Source organism: Theobroma cacao, chromosome 2 (genome assembly GCF_000208745.1).
Source record: "Theobroma cacao cultivar B97-61/B2 chromosome 2, Criollo_cocoa_genome_V2, whole genome shotgun sequence".
In the NCBI taxonomy this organism is placed as follows: Eukaryota; Viridiplantae; Streptophyta; class Magnoliopsida; order Malvales; family Malvaceae; genus Theobroma; species Theobroma cacao.
Window position 1 is genome coordinate 10059895 of NC_030851.1, and position 22528 is coordinate 10082422.

Below are 22528 nucleotides of genomic sequence, written 5' to 3' on the forward strand. Positions count from 1 at the left end.
AATTAAATCATTATTGTATATATAATTCTCAAATATAAGTTCTAGCATTTCATTATTGGTTATTGTTTAAAATTTCACTAATATATTATTTTTTATTAATTTTAATTATATAAGAAAATATTATCTTAAATATACATTTTTAATGTGCTTTACGTTTTATATTTATTTGAAAGAAAATTATGTTGAGTGTAAGAAGAAATTATTAATTCTGTATATCATATTTAACTATTGATATTTTTTGCATTCTAGTTTAATATTTAGTATTATAAGCTTAAATATAATAAAATAAAAATATTAGATGTTGACTGTATTAATTTTTTAGTCGTTTATATTGAGAAAGATAAAATTCTGAAACAAAACGAATGATAAGTTTCTTACAAATAATTTAATTGTTTATATTAAGAAAGATATTACCATCGTCAAATAAAACTTTTCTAAAGCACTAATAAAAGTTTTTTTTTTTATTTACATGTTATATAAAATTATTATCTGTTATAAATCTTTTGATTATTAATGGTTAAGTTTAATATATTAATTTTAAAAATTTTTAACATTTATTCTTCTTAGCCTTTAGCCCTCTCAAAAAAAATTGGCTAACTCCGCCAATCTATGGCTGAAACTAACTTTCAAACTGAAAATATGGTATTTTTTCACAATCAATGTCTTTACAGACAATGATGTTCTCACAATCTTTAATTATATGCTTGCATATACCCGTGGACGTTGTAGTCCTTGACCTAGGCTGGTTCAATGCCATTCTAAACATTCCAGAGTTCCCTCCAAGAAAAGGGCCAGAAACCTTTCACGGTGAGGTGATGCACTCCATGGATTATAAACGTAAATCCAAATATTCTATTTCGGTTTGGTTTATTTGGAGTGTAAGAGCTTAATCCAAAGTCAAAAGCTGCTCAATTAAAACTGCTGCGGTGACCAAGAAAGAGAGACGGAGAGCAATGGCGAAGCACGAAGAGCTTCCGATTCCGATTTACTCTTCATTGGAACCAGTGTACGGCGAAGGATCTCAGCTGGAAGAAGCTCAGCTTCGATCCGATAAATTGAAGTCCAAGTTTCTGGAAGTCTTCGGTCACCCTCCCGATTTATTCGCTCGATCTCCAGGTCTGATTTTTTTCTCTGTTTTTGGTTGGTTAAGAAGTAAGCGAGAAATTGAATTTTGAATTTAAATCTCTTATTGATATTTGTGTTTTGCATGTTTAGTAATTGTTAAATTCGAACTACGTTTTAAATAATATTCTGTTTGGTCGCTGAGAAACATCTTGAGAAAAATAGACAAACAGTATTGACTAAAAACAACTAATTGAAACGGAAAAATAGAATTCTCCTTCTAGAGTTTTTCTTTTTTGGTTTGGCTGTTTCAATTGTGAACATTGGTGATTCTTGAACTCGTTGATTAATCATGAATCGCTGTGCAGGGCGAGTAAACTTGATTGGAGAACACATTGACTATGAAGGATACTCAGTGTCTTAAGACACGATTGTGGCAATCCGAAAGCACGATAAAGGGGAGGCTGAAAAGCTTCTCCGAATTGCTAATGTCAATGATAAGTACACTACCTGTACTTATCCTGCTGATCCTAACCAGGTTTATGACTTTTCTTTTTTTGGGCATGTGGTAACTTTATTGTTTTCTGCCAATTATAGATATTGACATGCTTACGTTACACTTTGCCAAAAGTTTCATGAGGAGTTTGTATATTTAACTTCCTTTTTCTGATTGCCTTCGTTCCTGCAACATGCAAAAATGCCACTTTTGTAAGTCTGTTGGCTTACGGTATTGCTCTGAATCTGAGTCAAAATACCTGACGTTGTTTATTTTGCAGGAAATTGACTTGAAAAATCATAGATGGGCCACTATTTCATTTGTGGGTGAGATATTGAATTCTTTTACTTTGTATATGTAGTTATTACAAATTATTGGTATATTTATCCTTTTCCACAAGTATACAAGTACCACTATTTCATTTGTGGATGAGATATTGAATTCTTGTGCCCCGTATATGTAGTTATTTCACATTATTGGTATATTTATCCTAAGTATGCTGCCATTAAATGGTGATGCTAGTAGTATTGCTCATTTAGGTATAAAGGTTATTATGAATATGCCAAGTCAAAAGGAGTGGATGTCAGTGTGCCAGTTGGTCTTGATGTTCTTGTTGATGGAACAGTTCCTACAGGTATTTTTTGCATCATGATTTTGCTGCTAATTGAAACTAATTGAATAATTCTTTTATATATTCTTTTATGTAAGAAATTGACTCTTAAGCTTACATTTCTTTATTCTAGGTTCGGGACTATCAAGCTCTGCAGCATTTGTTTGCTCATCTGCGATTGCTATTATGGCTGCTTTTGTTGTTAAATGCCCAAAGGTATGCTACCTTCACTGAGGTAATCACAAGTCAAATTCCGAAATCCTAGGTTCCTAACATCTCTTCATTTAACAGAAAGAACTTGCCCAAGTTACATGTGATTGTGAAAGGCACATTGGAACACAATCTGGTGGGATGGACCAGGTTACTTTTTTGCTACCATGATCATGCTACCAAATTACTTTGTGATTATTGAAAATTGTTTGTCACTTATTATCTTTTTCTTTATGACAGGCAATCTCCGTGATGGCCAAAACTGGGTTTGCTGAGCTAAAAGATTTCAATCCTATTCGTGCAACTGATGTGCAACTCCCTGCTGGGGGCACATTTGTGATAGCTCATTCATTGGCAGAATCTCAAAAAGCTGTTACAGCTGCTATAAATTATAATAACAGAGTTGTTGAATGTCGATTGGCTGCTGTAAGTTAATATTCCCTCAAGGGTGTGTGTTGGCATGCGTGTTTCTACGAAGACTCACAATGTGCATTTTTTTTTAAATTTCAGATTGTGCTTGGTATAAAGCTGCGAATAAATCGGAAGGCCAGAAACTTGGACTTCAAATCATCGAATCAAAGCTGAGCTTCTTCCAGCTGAGATCCTTCGCCGTACACCGGTTCCAATGAAGAGTAAATCGGAATCGGAAGCTCTTCGTGCTTCGCCATTGCTCTCCGTCTCTGTTTCTTGATCATCGTTACTGTTAGATGCATCAAAGGGAAGCAAATTGTTGTCGTTGGACTCCACAAGTCTGCCTTGGACATTGCAATGGAATGTTCTACAGAAAATGGTAAGATTGCAAAGTTTTTTAGTTCTAATTAAGATGTATGCAAAACTCACAGGCTGGATTTTCTTCGACATAAAGTTTCAATCTAAACCTGCTTTCAGGTGTAGAATTTCCCTGTACAGTATTATACAAGACTGAACGGTGGCGCATCCCCAATTAGCTTCCATTAGGAGTGCCGCTAGCTTATTTATGCCTAAATCGCTTCTCACAGCTTTTGGTTCATAAGCCCTGTGAAGGCTTCCTCCTCAGTTCAATGGCAACAATTCTTTCACCACTAGTAACTAATAAAAGATCTCATCTAAACTATATCTTGAGCACCTTCTGGAAATTACCTGCAAAAGAGACTTTGGCAAAGTTTTTATTATTTATAAATTATTGTCCCTCATCTCGCATATATATGTTTGAATAAAATTGATTATTAGAATTTTTATATCTTTAGTTTTTATTTATATTATTACGTAATATACGTTTTAAGTTTTGACTTTTAGTCAGTTGGTGTTTTTCTTTTATCCGAGTTGTATGTTTGTATAATTTTTTATGAGTTTGTCACGTATTCTGATATTTGGTCACTGATTATAATTAAATTGTTCGTCATCTGCAAGTGAATGATTTTAGCTGTTGTCTATAGTGCTATTTTTTTTTTCTCTTACTTTTTATATTTTATTTTCACTTTTTCACTTGATAGTATTATTTTTTATTGTTTTTCTTTCATTTGACGAAAGTTGAATAAATATGATGATAATAATTATTGATTATTGTTGTATGTCTTTGTGTATTTTTACGTTTATGGATTGTTGATTTGTTTTCTTATTGTTTGTTTTATGCTTAACACACTACAAAAAATCATTGTATTTTCAACGGATTTGTAACGGATTTTCAACGGAATTTAATTAAAATTTTTATTTACTAGTTCCGACGTATTTCCAACGGATTTTTGTTGAAAATTTTCCAACGAAAATTTTCGTTGGAATTTTGGCTTGTACAACACACACATGGTATGTTTAATATTTCCAATGGATTTCCAAAGGAAATTTTTGTTGGAACTTTAAACTTAAAAAAAAAACGGGTGTAAACTTGACAATTTCCAATGAAATTTTCAACAGAATTTTTCGTTGAAAATTTTTAACGAAAAATTTCGTTGAAAATCCGTTGGCAATTTCATCTTCAGAACACAAGTCTAACTATTAATTATTTCCAACGGAATTTTTCGTTGAAAATTTTCGTTGGAACCCTAAACATTTCTCATGTAATCTTTAACTTTTCCAACAGAATTTTTCATTGAAAATTCCATTGGAAAAGTTAAAGAGTCAATGATGCATTGAAAAAGTAACTTTCCAACGGAATTTCTAACGAAATTTTTCGTTGGAAAGTAACTTTTGAATGCATCAAAACTTTTATGACTTTTTAAACTTTCCAACGGAATTTTCCGTTACAAAATTTCGTTGGAAATAATTATAATTTTTTCAATTATAAAATTTAAAATTTTTATAAAAATTTTTAATTATTTTTAAAAAATTAGATATTACTAAAACCAAATATATAGTTATTGAAGTAAAATTTTTTTAAAGTTTAAATATGTTTTCCTTTGAGTAATTTTGTATAATTTTTTTAACTTTAATGAATCATACAATATTGAAATATAATACCAAATTAGGGTAATGTTATATTATTCCAAAATTTAAAAAATAACTATGTAAAATTTTATATTTTATAAAAAAACCATGATAAGATATAAAAATCATATAAAAAATTATATATTACATTATTTACGTTTTAATTGTAATTAGCTAATATATGTAAATTAAGATTGAAGTTTTATAATAAACTTATTAATATTTGTGCTAAAAAAATATCATTTTATTATATGAGATATATTAAATAAGGGTCTACATATATATATATATAATTTATGTAAGATTATAGTAAATTTCATTTAGATGATTATAATTATTAATGTAATAGGATAAAAATCATACATTTTATAAAAATAATATTGATAATTAATTATACAAATTTGGTTAATACATATCAATGTATAACCTATAAGTTGTGATCATTATATATGTATATAAAAAATTTAGTCATATCTGACTATTACTTATATTGAGTAATATTAAAAAAAAAACTTTTTGAACGAAAATAAAATAAATCTAAAAGTACTATTATTGTCAAGACTTGAACCTTTACCCACATGTTAAAAGAGTTAAAAGATAACCATTTCTTCCACTAGCCCATACTTAAAACTTATCTCCCAAATTTAATTGGGTATTAAACCAAAATGAATATTAGTTGCCTTTGGCCCAATACGTCGCCTTTCTGCCAAAATTAGGTCCCCTTAACCCTACGTCAAAACCATGTAGTTTTAATCCATAAAACCCTAGCTATAAAGTTGCAAATTTCTCCCCAAACCTGACTTTTGAATTGCCATTTTCTCTCTTTACCCGCGGCGCTCTCCCCTCTCTCTAAAACCTTTGCTCAACTTCCACGGCGTTCCCGGTGCTGTCCCGTTGCCGATGGCCTAACTCCGGTTCCGACGTTGTCTTATTTTAACAGCAATCGGTCTCTCTCCGTCACCTTTGGCCCCGTCGTCCTGTTGCCATATTCTCTAGTTTGAACCTTTGCCGTCATGACCTAAACACTCTTTGAATGAATCTGTCCCCGTCGCCTTAGTCCCCCTGGTGCTGCCTTACTCATCGTCTGATCCCTTCCACAAATCGAGCCCTAGGGGTTAATTTTGTATACCTTGTTTATTTGATTTTTATCAATATTTGTTTATCAATTGTTGCACCCTAGGTATTTTTAATGATGTTATTGTGTTTTAATTATTTGATTTAGGGTTACAAGCCTAAACGTTTCATTGCTTTAATTTCAGTCAAAGGCTAAGGTCGACTCTGGAAGCATAAAAACAGTGTTCAGTCTGCTTCAAAACAAGATTGGGTTTTGGTATAATTTTGCAGGTGACTAAGATGTATAGATAAGCAATTAAATGTTGGTATTTGAGAACTAACCACCCCTGTTTTAATTATTTGATTTGCTATTACAAGCCTAAACGTTTGACATATTTAAATGTTGGTATTTGACATATTATTTGATTTGCATTAAATTTAGTTAAAATTTTTATCAATAATTTATAAACATAAATAAATATGATGTTTATTATATTTTAATGCAATTTGAATCATCTAGCCGACTAACCTAATATCTTATTAGCCGATTGGGATCAAAAGCAATTAACATATTTTACCTTAAGCCCAAATAAAATTAAGGCCCTAATTATAATTTCCACTTTAAGTCTTATAATATAACGCTTGAATTTATAGCCCAAATTTAAATTTCAAAATAAAATTGTCATAACCATATGAAATAATTTAAAATTTTGATATTTTAAAAAATTGTAATAAATTGGAAATTGCATGGGTTAATGATATTTAAAAGAAAGGGTAAACATCATGTATATATAATTTCAATTCAAACTTAATGTACAGTCACCAATTTTAAGATGCAGGTGTGAATCTCTAATTAAAGCAATTTAATGTGCAAATAAATATAAACCATCTACCTAGGTTTTTTGATAATTCATGTATGCAATAATTTATACTATAAGGGCTACTTTGCATCTTACAATGTAATTTTGAATATATTTATATAAAATACATATTGAAATGTAGGGTTTAACAAATTGTTTTGTTACCATCAATACAAATTAGTCTTGATAATGATATTCTATGACACTTAGGATTACAGAATGTCGGGAGATCGTTCTTGGATGTACTGTCGATTACAGAATGGATTCATTACAGCTGAATTTGTAAATGGAGTTACTGAATTTATTAATTTTGCATGTTCGAAGACTACATTTATGTGGAAGAATAAAATTAGATGCCCTTGCACACGATGTAGTAACAACAAGTTCTTAGATAAAGATAAAGTCACAGAACACATCCTAAACTGGGGTTTTACTGGGGCTTACACAATTTGGAGTTTACATGGAGAAGATGATGTTGGACAATCATCGAGAAGTAGATCTAGAGTTGAACCATCCCTTAGATTGGAGGAAGATGCTGCTTTTCAAAAACCTACATATGAAGATGAAATAAAAAATCCATATACTAGAATGATTAAAGATGCTATGCGTACCGAAGTTGCTTTCAACCATGGTTCTAAAAATGAGTTGAGCTTTGTGGAAGAAGATCACAATCCAAATGCATCAACCTTTTACTCTTTGTTAAGAAATGCAAAGGAACCTTTGTGGGTAGGTTGCACAAAGCACACAACGCTTTCAGCTGTGTTGCAACTTTTAAATGTTAAGGCAGAGTACAATTTGAGTGAATCATGTTTTGATCGACTGTTGGAGATAATAAAGAATATGTTGCCATCTGATGAGAAGTTACCTATCGACTTTTATAGGATGAAGAAGAAGGTAGCAAAGCTTGGTTTGGGATATATAAAAATTGATGCTTGCAAGAACAATTGCATGTTATTTTATGAGCGATTTGCTATGTTTGAGCATTGTCAGGTATGTGGACATCCTTGGTATAAAACAGAGGAATTCAAGTGTGAGAAGACAGAAGAAAATTCCTCACATAATGTATAATTTTTAGTGCAAACACTTGGATACTTTTTAATTTAGTTATGTTTAATATTCATATGTATCGAACTATTTTATATATTGTTTGTTAAGGATAATTTCTAATTAGATGTTATGACTTGAATCTCAATTTTGTAATGTGTATTTCTTTTATATATTTTACAGTTCGAATGCGAAATTAAATTTAGTATCGGAATGAAAACTGGTAATTTTTTTTAAAAATTTATTAAAAATTAATAGGTCAAAATATTTTCAACGAAAAATTCTGTTGGAAATATTTTTCTAACGAAAAATTTCACTGGAAATGCTAAATGTTTTTCTATTGGAAATAAGATTTCCAACGGAAATTTCTATTGGAAATTTCCATTTTCCAATGAAAAAAATTCCTATTGATTTTTTCGTTGAAAATAGGTTTTCCAATTGAAATTCCGTTGGAAATTGTATTTCCAACAGGAATTGTTCATACTGTTTTTTCCATTGGAAATAGGCTTTTCAACGAAATTATTTTTCAACGGAATTTTTTCGTTGGAAATTCGTTGGAAAATTTGGTCCGATTTTTTTTTGGCGTTAACAAATTTTCTAACGGAAATATTCCGTCGAAAATAATAGTAAAAATTTTGGATTGATATCCATTGGAAATTTCCAACAGAAATTCCATTGGAAATCCGTTGAAAATTTCCAACGAATTTCCAACGAAAAGTATTACCCACAAGGCTTGTACCGACGAAATTTTCAACAGAATTTTTCGTTGAAAATAAATATTTCCAACTAAAAAAGACCTATTTCCAACAGAAAATTTCATTGAAAATAGTTAAATTTTTTGTAGTGACATTTCTTGTTTATTCTATTAAAGACCCGACAACTCATATGATGATAACAATTTCAGATGATTGTTGTATTTTTTTTTGTTCATATATTCATATATTGTTTATTGTACTGATGCATATTTTTTTTTATGGATTGGTAATATATATATATAGTATATATATATATATATTTATTTGGATTTTTGCTATGATTACAGTTCTGTTTGTGTGAAGGTATTTTTATTCAATATAGACTTCGGCTCACAGTTTTTTTTCAAAACTGTATATTTCGTACGGTTCGACTTATAATGCACGTCAGTTTATGAAATGTAAAAATTGCTGACTATTTCTCACAACTATTAAAAATGGTCAATATGTTTGATTTATTTTTGATGCAAAGGTGACATAATTTTTTCGCTTCTAATTAAACTGTTCAGATTTATGATGGTCCATTTGCTTATATTTAAGTAAACTGTTTATTACTTTTCTTTGCTACAATTTTTCTACTTTTAATCTGCTATGTAATGCATGCATTTTTTATATTCATCCTTCATGATCATCTTGTTGGAAGAATTTTTAAGTCAACACTGCTGTATTCTTGAAAGTCAACGCTCAGCCAATACATATTACGTACTCTTTTTACATAATATTTAAAATTAACTATTTGCAAAATTTTACAAACCCGTGCAGAACTGTTTAGGAGCAGCCAATATTCATTCTATTGATAATTATAAGTACTATGGCTTTTGTGGGTCATTTTACCCAATATGTCTAATTTTTTATCTTGTGAAAAATAAGCAAGATATGTTATGAAGCATTGGTTGACAATTTAACACATCATTTACAAAATCTTAAGTAATTTGACTTATATTAACATGAATAATTTATAGAGATGTTTGCAAAATAAATATGATAATATATATATATATATTGAAAAAAATAAGATAAAATTAAAATTAAAGGAAATTCACCCAGTTTTGACTTGATGGCTACATTTACATCATAGTGGAGACTTGAGACTGCTCCGTACAAGTCACACGGTCAATGAAGTGAGACAACGGCGACAGGAGGACGCAAAAAGGGCGGGTACTTTTAACAAATTGAAAGCACCGAAAAGACATTTATTCAAAAACCAGTTGGATGAAGCTGCTCTTCTTCTTCAAACGCCATCGCTGCTCTTTTGCTTCTTTCAACCCCACATTTCCCTCCAAAACCCCATCAGACAAACATTCCCAGATCCTCCATTTTTGCAAGTCAGCTCAACTTTTCCCTGCTATCCATCTCCTAAACACCCTACATTTCCCTTCCGAAACAACCTCTTCGAAAAAACCATTACTCTACGCTTCCCTTTTGCAAACTTGCACAAATGTTCAATCTTTTTCTCATGGGCTACAATTCCATGCCCACGTTATTAAATCTGGTCTCCAAACGGATCGTTTCGTCGGCAATAGCTTACTTGCTCTGTATTTTAAGTTGGGTCCTGATTTTACAGAAACTCGGAGGGTTTTTGATGGGCTGTTTGTGAAAGATGTTATATCGTGGACATCAATGGTTTCGGGGTACATTAAAGCGGGTAAACCTGAGAGTTCGCTTGAATTGTTTTGGGAAATGCTGGGTTTTGGAGTTGAGCCAAATGGATTCACTTTATCTACCGTGATCAAGGCATGTTCGGAGCTTGGGAAGTTGAGGCTGGGATGGTGCTTTCATGGGGTGGTTATAAAACGCGGGTTTGTTTCGAATCGTGTAATTTCGAGTGCGTTGATTGATTTTTATGGGAGGAATTGGCAGTTGAAGGAGGCGTGTGAGATATTTGATGAATTGCCTGAACCGGATGCTATTTGTTGGACTTCTGTTATTTCGGCTCTCACGAGGAACGATTTGTTTGAGGAGGCATTGAGGTTCTTTTATTTGATGCATAGGAATCATGGTTTGAGCCCAGATGGGTTTACATTTGGGACAGTATTGACAGCTTGTGGGAATTTAGGGCGGTTGAGGCAAGGGAAGCAAGTGCATGCTAAGGTCATTACTTGTGGACTTTGCGGAAATGTGGTTGTTGAGAGTAGCCTTCTTGATATGTATGGAAAGTGCGGGTTGGTTGATGAATCTCAGTGTGTTTTTGATAGGATGTCGAAAAAGAATTCAGTTTCTTGGTCTGCATTGCTTGGTGTTTACTGTCAGAATAAAGACTATGAATCTGTTATTAGAATTTTCAGGGAAATGGATAAGACTGATCTCTACTGTTTTGGAACTGTTCTCCGTGCATGTGCAGGTTTGGCTGCTGTAAGACAAGGTAAAGAAGTTCATTGTCAGTATGTGAGAAGGGGTGGTTGGAGAGATGTTATTGTAGAATCAGCCTTAGTTGATCTTTATGCAAAATGTGGTTGTATTCATTTTGCACATCGCATCTTTGTGCAGATGTCTAGTAGAAATTTGATAACATGGAACTCAATGATTTATGGGTTTGCTCAGAATGGATTAGGTGGAGAAGCTCTACGAATATTTGATGAGATGATCAAGGGTATTAAGCCTGATTACATTAGTTTTATTGGAGTTCTTTTCGCTTGTAGTCATACAGGCTTGGTAGATCAAGGGCGAAAATATTTTGCCTTAATGACTAGGGAATATGGGATTAAACCTGGAATTGAACATTACAATTGCATGGTTGATCTCTTAGGCCGCGCTGGGTTACTGGAAGAAGCTGAAAATTTGATAGAGAGTGCAGACTTAAGAGATGATTCATCTCTTTGGGCTGTTCTCCTTGGTGCTTGCACAACCTGCACAAGTTCGAGTACTGCAGAGCGCATTGCAACGAAAATGATTGAAGTAGAACCTGACTACCATATGAGTTATGTTCTCCTGGCTAATGTATATAGAGCAGTTGGCCGATGGAATGATGCTTTAAACGTTAGGAAGCTAATGAAAGACAGAGGAGTCAAGAAGATTACAGGCAAGAGCTGGGTTGAGGCTAACACTAACATGGGTTCTTATCTTGATGTGGCTGATGTGGATATGCCTGGAAGAAATGGTTTTCTAGGCATAAGGGATCCCGTCTGATGGTGAGAACAAATCGGTGTTAATCAATTTTTCTAACCTGGTTCAAAGTTCGTGAAGTCACAAATGTCCAAACAGCTTTAATTTTCCTTTCATTTGGCCTCAACCGTGCATCAAAAGGTGCTTTTAAAGGTGCAGAATCACCAAAGGAACCAGCTGACAGGCGGTTTGAACCATGCAGGCAAATGCAGTCATTGCAAATCAAATTTTCCTGCTGAAAGAGTTTCTTAAATTCCCATATTCTAGCAGTATGAAGATTTGATTATGATTTCTCTTGTTCTTTAACTGGTTAATTGGCACTTTCAGAATCTACAGAACAAGTGGGAAACTCCTTTTCAATCCATCATTGTAACTTGTGAAACCAATAATCGAAGAAAATGAACTCCCTCACCTTAATTCTGCAATGGCCCTGTTGATATGTGTATAGATTGTAAAACCGATTCTATGGTTTGCACTAATGGCTCCAAGTTGTTTTCTTGTTATTCCTTGGTAACGTTTTAAACCATATCTTTGGTGTAAATGACTCCACTCATGTCGTAGGAACGATTATAGCCCTAAGCTAGTTGCCGCCCTATTTGGTGTTATGGTATGTCTTGGGTCAGTTCGTATCCCGAAAGGTCCAACTGAAGAAAAACTAGCTAAACCAACTTAGCAAATTTGACGGCAGCCAAAATTTGTGCTGAGTACTTGATTGATCATATGTCCAAGTAGCCATGCGTACTACTCTTGCATGGCTGAAATACATCAAAATAGTTGACGTGATATCAACCCAAAGCATTGATGTGCATCTAACTGAAAACACTCGTGCTCAACCTCCTCGGTTACAGTCAACTGGGAACTTTTCAATCAATAGGGCATACATACTTGGTATACCTCTACAGAGATATTAGAAAAAGAGAATCATGTCACCCGTAGGATGAATCGCTCTGCCTGGACTTCCCAATCAAACATGGACGAGGGCAACCTAACGAACCAGACAATCACAACACACGACTACAATCAACTTAGAAGAACAGGCAAATTTGGTATAAAGAGAAGCCAGAATTTACATTATACATTCTTCCATCACTTTGACTTCTACTATTTGTACACAAGATCTTGGAAGCTTTTACATTGCTGTCAGTATACAGTATACACCCTACAGAGACTCTTGCTTGTAACATACACTTGGAATACTTGGAGTCTTAAGAGATTGGCTTCTAAGGGTCTAGAGAATGTTCTTTGTGTTCACCTTCAGCCTCGGGCTCAGAATAAACTTGTCCTTAGAAGGCAAATTCATCTATTCGTGAATATACATTTGAAATCTACGGGTCTAGAGTAATTTCTTCTTCATCTTCACCTTCAACCTCGGACTCGGAATAATCGCGTCCTTCAAAAGCAAATTTCATCTCTTGGTTGACCAATTCAGCAAGGTCTTGCCTGTTGGCATTTCTGTAAGCATCTATGACAGCCTTGAACAAGGATTCATTTGGCTCAATCTCTCCGTATTTTAATTGGCTATATATCCTCTTCACACCTTCAACCATGCCAGCTTTCCCGTAGCAACCTACGAGATTAATAAAGGTGACAAGGTCTGGCTCCAGGCCCTCATCCTGCATTTTCATAAACATGTTCAAAGCCTTATTAATGTGCCCTGATGACCCATAAGCATATATGGCGGCATTGTACACAAAAGACTCAAGAGCTATTTCTGCTTTTGTGAAGGCCTCACAAGACTCAAGTGCAAAAGCGTGCAAGCCTACCAAAGAGAAAACAACAATGCTAACAGCTTGTCTTGCATAAGGTTTCCCTTCCTGGTATGATGACTCTAGCTGCATTACAGCTTCAATTGGAATGCCTCCCTTCTTGAGTGCAGTGAATAGTACTTTAAAGGTCCCTGTGTCAGGCAAAATCTTTTGGCTAATCATCTCATGCAACAATTCACCACATCCACGTAACTGGCCATTCGTAACATAGCATGCCATTACTTTATTGTATGAAGAACAGTCTTTTAACAAACCAGACTGTTTCATCTCTTCTGCAACATCAATTGCTTCGTCAAGCATGCCCATGCTTTTATACAGATACATCATAGTTGCAAATGAAAACCCATCTGCAGTACCCTTTTCTTTCAAATTGTCAAAAACACATCTCGCTTCAGACACCATTACGAGATCTGCATAAAGATTTAAAATACTATTTGATGCAATGATATCTGGACCACCCTCCAGATCCTTCATCTTTTCATACACTTGTTTTGCTCCTTCCAAACACCCCACTTTGCTATAAGCCTTAATCAGCGAAGTTAGTACTATCTTATTTGCTGATACTCCAGATTCTTCCATCATCCGAAAATATCGCAGAGCTTCTTCAACATCACCAATTTCAGCGAACCCATTAATTAAAGACCCATAAACAACTTCATTGGGCTTCACCCCTGCACTGATCATTTCTTGGTAACCATCAACGGCATCAGAAAGCTGCCCAAGACGGACATAGCATGCAATAATAGAGGAAAAGGTTAGACACTTTGGTTTGAATCCTGCTGCTTGCATTTCACCTAAGAGGTCTCTTGCCTGATCCACTAAATCACCTCCAGATAACATTTGAATAAGGGAATTATAAGTGCACTCATCAGGCCAGGTACCATTATGTCTCATGCTCTTAAAGAGAGAGAAAGCCTTATCATAGAGTTCTGCTTTGCCATATGCTTTAACCATGACATTGTATTCCACAATACCTTTCTTCTGCCTTGGCAAATCTCTCTTGCCATAAAACACAGCCTCAGCTTCAGCACAGAGCCCATTTTCAGCATAAGCATCTATAATTGCTGCACGTGTCTTTGATGAAAGCTCACAATTCGAAAGAAACTTCTCAAAAAGATTCTTCGCCTGGTCAAGCAACCCTGTGGCAATATACATCTTCATAAGAACAGGAAGAGACTGCTCATCAATGTGAATACCAAATTTGTTCATTTCTTCAATTACAGTCTCCACTTCTTGAACCATATTCCTCTCACACAATATATGAAGAACAGCTCTGTGAGTTACAATATCAGGGAAAAGACCTACCTTCCTGATCTTCCTATAATATTCCAGGGCTGCCTCAATATTTCCAGCACCAGCATACAGAGACAAAAAGATGTTATAAGTCTTTGTGTCGGGAGGTATTCCCTTTTCTTCCATCTTACTAAGCAAAGATTCTGCCTCCAAAAAGTGGCCATGACTTCCACAAGTAAAGATCATAGTGTTAAATGTGATAGTATCCATCACCACACCAGATTTTAACATTTCAGCAAAGATATCAGCTGCATCCCTGAGGCGCCCAGCTTTTCCATACAAATCAATCAAAGTATTGTATGTAGATGTTAGTCGTGGCTTTCTAATAGAACTTTCTGTGTCTGGTGAACCTAAAGTTTCCAAAACAGGACTCCTACCACCTGTCCTGAAAAGCTCAGTTGATAGAAAATGCTTAAAACTAACGGGAGCTGAACCAGACCCATTTTCAAAATCAATCATCGAATCCAACTCAAGATCATTCAAGTCCACCTTCCCAATGCACCAATCTTTATAAAACCTATCTGCCCTATCAAACTCCATAGCATCCTTCAAAACCTTAACAACCGTATTCATTGTGACTTCATCAGGGTAAAGTCCTCTGAGTCTCATATGCTTAATCCATAAAAGTGCTTCTTTCACCAGACCAGCCTTCCCATAAACATCAACAAGCATTCCATAAGTATTGTTTGTGGGCAAAACACCATTTTTCGCCATTTCAATCCAACAAAGCCTTAACTCATCCCATTTTTGAGCTCTCCCCAGAGCTCGAAGCACGATGTTATAATGAATTACATTCGGCACATAGTCTTTCAGTGATTTGAAAAACCCAAAAACCCGAGTAACTCTCTCGCAGTTACTCTGTTCTTTGAGTATCACAGTCTGTTCTTTCGGACTCAAATTCTCACAAACCGAACTAAGGGTTTTCTCTACGTCCGTATCGCACTCCAAAGCCCTAAGAATCGAAGGCAAAATACCTTTATACCTCTTCTTTTTAACATTACTTGAAGAACTTGTAGTGGGAGAAAACAGGGTTTTAGAGAGACACTGTAGCTTAAACCCTGTAGAAAACCCAAATCCTCTTGAATGCTGCTTCTGGGCACAAGAGTGTACGCTTGCACTTGAGCCTTGCTCAAGAAAGTGTTGTTTTCTAGAAAATCTTTGGTCATGATTATACCCCAAAAACACTCTCGCTGCGCAAGGAAAATGGAGGTGAGGAAGCTTACTTGGTGAAACCAAGATGTGGCGCCGTAAACAATCATGCCCCGATTCTCTTGAACCGTAACTCGGTAGCATCTTTTCCTTTTCGGCTTGCGTATTTTGGTTTCTGAATCTGTTCTTTCGGCGAAGGTTTAGGGTTTACGCTCAGTGATTTTGTAGGGTTTTTGGTCAAGTTTTTTATTTGTCAGCCTCTAAGGCTTCCTAGATTTGGAGTTTTCTGTGATTCTTTGGCACTCTACCCGATTCAGCCCTAACTAACGCCCAACTCCAAAAAGGGGGGGAAAAACAAAAGAAAGAAAATGAAAATGCTAATTAAAATCTTTTCTTTTCTTTTCTTGTCTTTTTTTTTTTTGGAAATAATTCTTAATTTGATTCACTAACAAATTTTGACATTGTTTGTTTATTTTATTTATTTTTCATTGATATAATATGATTAAAAAAAATAAGTGTCGTAGATTAAATTATTCACCACTTGAATCTTTGCGTACTTATTTTATATCCAGTGATTTACAATAAGTAACTTATTTAAAATGCAGACGTTAGAACCTCATATGGCTTGTCATGGGCTATTTGAATGAATTGATTTATTTTTAGTGAGATTTAGATCTAAGGATTTATTTACAAGCAAAACGTAACTTGATTGCCATATATGAACTCTTTCTGATTGTGTAATAGAACCTAAATTCCATACCTACGTGTCCAGATAAAAAAAAATTAAAAGGGGGACAATGAAAGCACTAATTTTTATGTAAATCCGTCTGTGGGCATTTCTCCCCGGAAGCAAAGATCAAGCATACAAACCATTCTATGCATAACAACAACACTGAAATGAAATATGGGGAAAACAAGGGTTAGCCTGGTACAAACCAGACAAAAACTTTGATTATCTTTGTTTTCAACTTTATCTGATTTCTCAACATTCTTCATTCAGAATTACACTTAAAACAACACATTAATAAAATGAATAGGCCGGCCAGAAAGGCACCAATGGTGTATGGGAAGAACAAGTAAGGGAATTTCTTGGACAAATCCTAGTCCACCTGCAAATACCAACTTCTATTAGAGTCTCCCTATCATAGTGCTGCCATCATGGTTCTTGTTGCAGCCTCACGCTTCATCTCTGCAGCTTTACCACTACCTCGGAAATACATGTAAACTTGCTGCAAGTTTAAACAAGAAAACACAGGGGCTAAGAAGAAACAAAAGTGGAGCAGTTTTGCTGGATAGGTAATGAAACAAGAGGGATTAGTGAACCTGAATAACCCAGACACTGAGCAGTGATTCAACACAAAAAAATCCAAAACCAATAAAGTAGAATATCTGCACCTCAAAATGAAGCATGGACAATGTCAAGCTTTCTCAAAGACACAATGAATAGTAAACCAGAAACAGACAAATATTTTAGTGTAATTCTACTCAAGACTATGCTTCATAAAATCATGATCCTAAATAGTGTTGATGCTACAACTATGTAGTTGAATATTAACTATCGTGTCCTAATGGCTTGAGACTTACCCCCACCAAAGCATGGTTGCCCAAGAGATCTATTGCAGGCAAAATACCTCTGTGCAAAGAATTACACAATAAAATACGTCAGCTATAGATTTCCATAGAGAAAAAAAAAACATGATTAAAGCTGGTGTTCCTACATGAATAATTAAAACACATTTTCCGGCAGAACAATTAAGAGATGGTAAAAATGTGGTTGGTTATGATAGGAGCTGCCAAGGTGATAAGACTTGCTTCCCTTCAGATTGTGTAATACTATAAAAGTGTAAAACACAAAATGTGGCTGATTATTCAGGGACAAATATTCAAACCAGCCCATGGAAATCATAAGTTTTTAGAGGCAAGACATCCACTCTTTCTCAAAATTGTTACCTTCTCTATAAAGAATTAAACAATGAAAACCTTTTTCTGAAAAAGAAATGTAACAAGCAAAATTCCCCTGAAAGGAAAATGGTCAAACAAACTTACGCAAGAGACTTTCCCTTGAAAATAATTGGGGGAGCAACTGCAGCAAAGATGCAAAAGCCAATATGCAACTGGAAGGTGGAAGAGACGAATCAGAAATGAGGAGCTTTCTAACATATCCTCGATGAATATAGAACAATTACAATGAGAAAACAATAAGCTTACCAAGTAAAACAAGAAAAACCATCCAAACTTCAATGCGCTATCAGTCCTTTAAAAGGAATAGAAACATAACATAAGATAAGATTAAGGATGGGGATAAAATGTAATATATATAGTAAATCTAAGTGTGTAACTACAAGTGGCATTTCCAAATTATTCACATAGTTTTTTCAGCTCACAATTACATTGTTTAAAATAAATTTCAAGGGTACATGGTTGATATATAGGGTATCCTTATATCATCTCACCATCTAGAAGCAGCAAACATTTTCTATAATCATTGGATCTAAATTTCCAATTTGTTCACAACATAGGAGTCCAGATAGTAGAAATAATCACAGAAAGCACTATAATCTTTATAATTAATAATTAGATAGATATAGATTTGATAAGTCATAAACCAAATATGGAACAACAAAAAGTAGTACCTCATGGCACGATAAAGAGGGCGATACCACAACACATAGCCTCCAGGTACCCCAGATATAAAATATATGATGGCAAGAAACCAAATTGTTGGACCTGGAACAAAATATAAACTCATAATATGATAAAGGACACCAAAATAGCAATTAAATAATAATTAAGGGCTATACTGAGTAACTTCAAAACCCACCTTCTCCCTTGATCCAGGCTGTAGTAACAGCTATTATATTCCATGAAAGACAAAGAACCAAACCTGCCCATGTCCAGATAAATTAACAGACTTAAAGTCAAAATAGACCACCATAACAAATTTGCATTTAGACATTCTCCAAGACACGAACAGGAAATGAACATTACAACCAATGCTTATATATTAACAAAGTAAGAGAGAAATAACTAGATCAGAGAAAAATAGACCGAAGCAATAAGACAATCCAAATCTAAACCCAAGCACTGTGATGCTTAAATATTGAAACCCTTTCCAAAAGAAAGAAAAAAACCTTATTTTTAACTCACCTAATAATGTTGTGAAAGCAACATACTGCATCTTTTGTAGGTGGATTGGTATTTCATTTGCAATGTCATGGTGGATAATAGGAAAATATGGTGGCCAATTTTTCTCCTCTATTACTATTCCAGCTGCCAAGACAAAGGCAAGAACACATGTCAAAATCAGATTGGTAATGCACAAGCTCATCAAGTCAACAATAATAAAAAAGAACCTACCACGTGCTATTGCATCCTCCTTCCTTTTCAATTCCTGCATAATGTAAAGATAACATCAGTTACTAGGAAGATAATTTACACTAAAAGCAAAAGGAATTGCAAAACCACACTACAGACAACATTAGTTACATATGACTTCCAAATGTACATTTAAGGACTCATTTCAGAGTTTAGAATTTTCACAATGAAAAAGAAAACAATTCAGAATATAAGATATTTTACAGGCATTCATACAGAAAGAAATAAATTAAACTAAAATATGAGTCAGAAATTGAGATTCAAAAACTATGCTTTCGATTCTTTGGGCCGAGTTACCAATAACTAAATTAATTTGGAAATGTTTATAATTGACACTGCAATTCTAAAGAAGTAACTAGCTGCCATTGATATCAAATATCTCAAATAATTAATTGGAAGCACCAGATTTATAATTCCTCAGCCAGCCTTGCTCAAATGCAAACAGACAACCAAATTACCTGTTCTCGCTTTTTCAATTCAGCCTCTTTTGCTTGAAGTTCCTTCTCCTTTGCTTTTAAATCCTACAGTTGATGAGACGAAAAGATGACAACAAGTCTTTTGCTTAAACAGAATGTTCAGAACCACGCACAGTAGGCCCGTTCAATATCTGGAACATTTTAGGATACCTTTGCAGAATCAAGAGGAATATCTATTGTTGCACCACGGTCATACGGTTCAGGAGGAAGGGGTGACAGCCTTGATGTTGCAGGAGGAACACTACCAGGATTCTAAAATTTGGGTATTTAAAATTAGAAGTAACACAAGCAAGATTGTAAGCAATTGCACAGGATCGGTACATCATGCATACACAAGCACATGACATATGCATAACTGCATATGCAAGATAAGAAAATAAACCAGTCAATTGAGATACAATTGCATTGCCAATAAGCATTCTAGCACAAAAATTTCACAAAGCAAGAAAGGCATAAGCCAATGGGAAAATGAGTCCCATACAAATTTGGGATAAAAAACAATGCACAAAACTGCACCTACAATCAGGATTCAACTGGCCATCTTCCTAAATATCAGGATGTACATGACTTTCAAGCCATGCCTCCTGTCTCAAGGAGAAAGCAAGCTCATCTGTCCATTATTGCTCTCCTTGAGCTTTGTGTTCATTCTTTGCTGTGAGTAATTCGGTCTTTGATGCAGCACCTTGTTTTGAATCTATCTGATTTTCATTTGAAGTAAATGAGCTACTTAAAAGTGGGGGAAAAAAGGAATCTACTGACTGAAATCCAGAAACATACAATGTAGTGGCTAGGAAGATTTATGAATTCATCAATGAAAAGAATTTTGGTACCACTACCATTACTAACAGTAACAACCACCACAAAGACCATTTAATAAGCAAGCATTTCCATGATGGATATTCATTAGCTTCAAATGCTGCTAGCATCTTCGCCATAATGACAATCACTCTCATCATTGCAACCACTATAACTACTAATATTCTAGTGCCACTACCAATCATTAGAATCAAGTCAAAGCATGACCATCGTGAGAAAATCAATGATAGCCTTTGAACAGTCATCACAACCATGCTATGCCAGAGAGACATAGATAAGAGTTAAGTATGTTTACTATTCTCTATCTGCCACCAATGTTTGCAGTTCTCAACAATTTAAATGCCACTATCGAACATTATGAAGGTAAAGGTAACCAGAAAATTGTAGGGAAAAAGTACTTACTGTAGTATAAAAGGCACCTCCACCATAATTTGATTGCGCTGATCCTTTCCTGACAGCTGGGTCCTGCAATAGATAAAATGAATCCATACAGGCCATGATAAGCAAAAACAATAATGAAGAACTTCAACAACAATTCAATCGCACAAATTAAATCATTACTTATAACTTCTAAGGATATACCACAACAAAGCTGTGTGTGGTCAAGCTTAAGGGAAACAAGGAACAATATTCACCAAAGAAATACTATATTCCATGAAGCCACATGTACCAGCTTTACATATCAGAAACAAAGCTTATTTATCTTGTTTTTCTTGGGCAAAAATCACAATGTCAAATTCAAATCAAATTTGTCTATGTTTAAAAATTACATCTCAAAAGGATGGCATTATTAGAGTCTAACAAAAGTTTCTTTCAACTCGTAGCTTTTTGTCCCAAACCAACACAGCCTTATGTCGCTCAATGGAAAAGAAAATTAAATAAACAGAGTTACTAGAGCTACATTATGGAAAACAAGAGATCCTTTCCCAAAAGTAAAACAATTTCTAACAATAACAATTCCGATTGGCAGCGGAAAATTAATCAGATCTAGCAATTTGGTCAATCAATCATCCAAATCAACAAAAACTATCGACGAAATCTCGAAAAAAGAAAAACAACAGAAAATATAGATATCATCAATCGTAGGCATTTGACTTTTATGGAAAGCGGGATACAGATACGTAAATACGTAAGTATGGAACTTACCGAGAAAGGATTGACCTCTTCCTCGTCGAAAGGGTTAGAATCGAAGCGACTCATCGAATCACAAAAAGGAAACTCCGAATACTAAAACAATGCGGGATAGATCTGAATTTGGGACACTAAAAGAGATGATTTCGCAGCAGAAAAAAAATAAAAGTTAGCGTTAGAAAGAAGATCAATGTCGAGAAAATATAGAGAAGAGAAAGAAGGGAAATGAGAGAGGAGAGGGGCTGATTATAGCAACGGGTGGATATAGTTTATCTTTGGAATGGAAGGGCGTTCGTTTGGAGAGAAAATGTGAGGGAAAAGACGACGGGAAGAGTTTCGCGGGCCGCGGCTGGGGTTTAAATAGGAGCTGATAATGGGCTTGGTAGATCTCCTTTACTTTGTTGACTCCAGTCAAGTTTTGGGCCAATTCCGCGTATTCTTTCAGAATTCTGCTTCTCTTTTTTTAATACATATTTGTTGAATTGAATGATTTTGTTTTGAATTTAGTAATTGATTATATTCCAAGAGTTGGGAGAAAGTAGGCGAAGATTGCATTTCACAATCAAACACTTACTGCTCAAATGCTGTCCATTTATTGCAACATTTCCTTGGAGTTTAGCTAATATGCCATGCAACCCCCCCCCCCCATTGCTTGGTTAGGACTGCTGATATTTGACTAATATTAAATCTTTGGTTGCAAGGTAAGAAGTGCTCAATTATATTCTTTTATGAATATATTTTTTTAGAAAATAGGGGGTTAAAAACCCATTCAGATAATCAGATTTCAAAGTCATTTCCTAAATCCAAACAAATTTAAAGCCAACATGGATCCCAATCCAATTGATTAGCCTCCTCCGGCAAATCAGTTCACAACACAGAAAAAGCTTTTCCTAGGATAATGTTTTCTGCAGTCGTGTGACCTCTAGCTCTACG

General features: G+C 34.6%; 3 protein-coding genes and 1 pseudogene across 3 annotated transcripts; 2 read left to right on the forward strand and 2 right to left on the reverse strand.

The window, feature by feature from the left end:
- On the forward strand, positions 606–3565 carry LOC18608650 (annotated as a pseudogene).
- On the forward strand, positions 9606–12092 carry LOC18608652 (pentatricopeptide repeat-containing protein At1g03540). Its single transcript, XM_007043451.2, has one exon. It carries the CDS (start codon positions 9700–9702, stop codon positions 11611–11613), a length of 1914 nt encoding a protein of 637 aa, XP_007043513.2. The 5' UTR covers positions 9606–9699; the 3' UTR covers positions 11614–12092.
- Positions 12615–16119, reverse strand: LOC18608653 (pentatricopeptide repeat-containing protein At1g73710). The gene has a single exon (XM_007043452.2). It carries the CDS (start codon positions 15939–15941, stop codon positions 12915–12917), a length of 3027 nt encoding a protein of 1008 aa, XP_007043514.2. The 5' UTR covers positions 15942–16119; the 3' UTR covers positions 12615–12914.
- On the reverse strand, positions 16696–21938 carry LOC18608654 (secretory carrier-associated membrane protein 1). The gene is made up of 13 exons (XM_007043453.2): positions 21611–21938; positions 20867–20929; positions 19799–19900; positions 19631–19693; positions 19155–19188; positions 18945–19067; positions 18619–18681; positions 18431–18524; positions 18006–18051; positions 17844–17911; positions 17382–17430; positions 17121–17186; positions 16696–17026 (listed from the first exon to the last, which is right to left on the reverse strand). The coding sequence occupies exons 1-13, from the start codon at positions 21662–21664 to the stop codon at positions 16940–16942; spliced, it is 912 nt and encodes a 303-aa protein (XP_007043515.1). The 5' UTR covers positions 21665–21938; the 3' UTR covers positions 16696–16939.

What these genes read in the sequence shown, in the direction of transcription:
- LOC18608652 (XM_007043451.2), top strand. Translation starts at nt 9,700, where the DNA reads ATGAAGCTGCTCTTCTTCTTCAAACGCCATCGCTGCTCTTTTGCTTCT.
- LOC18608653 (XM_007043452.2), bottom strand. Translation starts at nt 15,941, where the DNA reads ATGCTACCGAGTTACGGTTCAAGAGAATCGGGGCATGATTGTTTACGG.
- LOC18608654 (XM_007043453.2), bottom strand. Translation starts at nt 21,664, where the DNA reads ATGAGTCGCTTCGATTCTAACCCTTTCGACGAGGAAGAGGTCAATCCT. An exon ending in GAGGTGCCTTTTATACTACA is followed by an intron (nt 19,901 to 20,866) that starts GTAAGTACTTTT and finishes CCCAAATTTTAG; the next exon opens with AATCCTGGTAGTGTTCCTCC. An exon ending in GGAGGATGCAATAGCACGTG is followed by an intron (nt 19,068 to 19,154) that starts GTAGGTTCTTTT and finishes TTGTCTTGGCAG; the next exon opens with CTGGAATAGTAATAGAGGAG.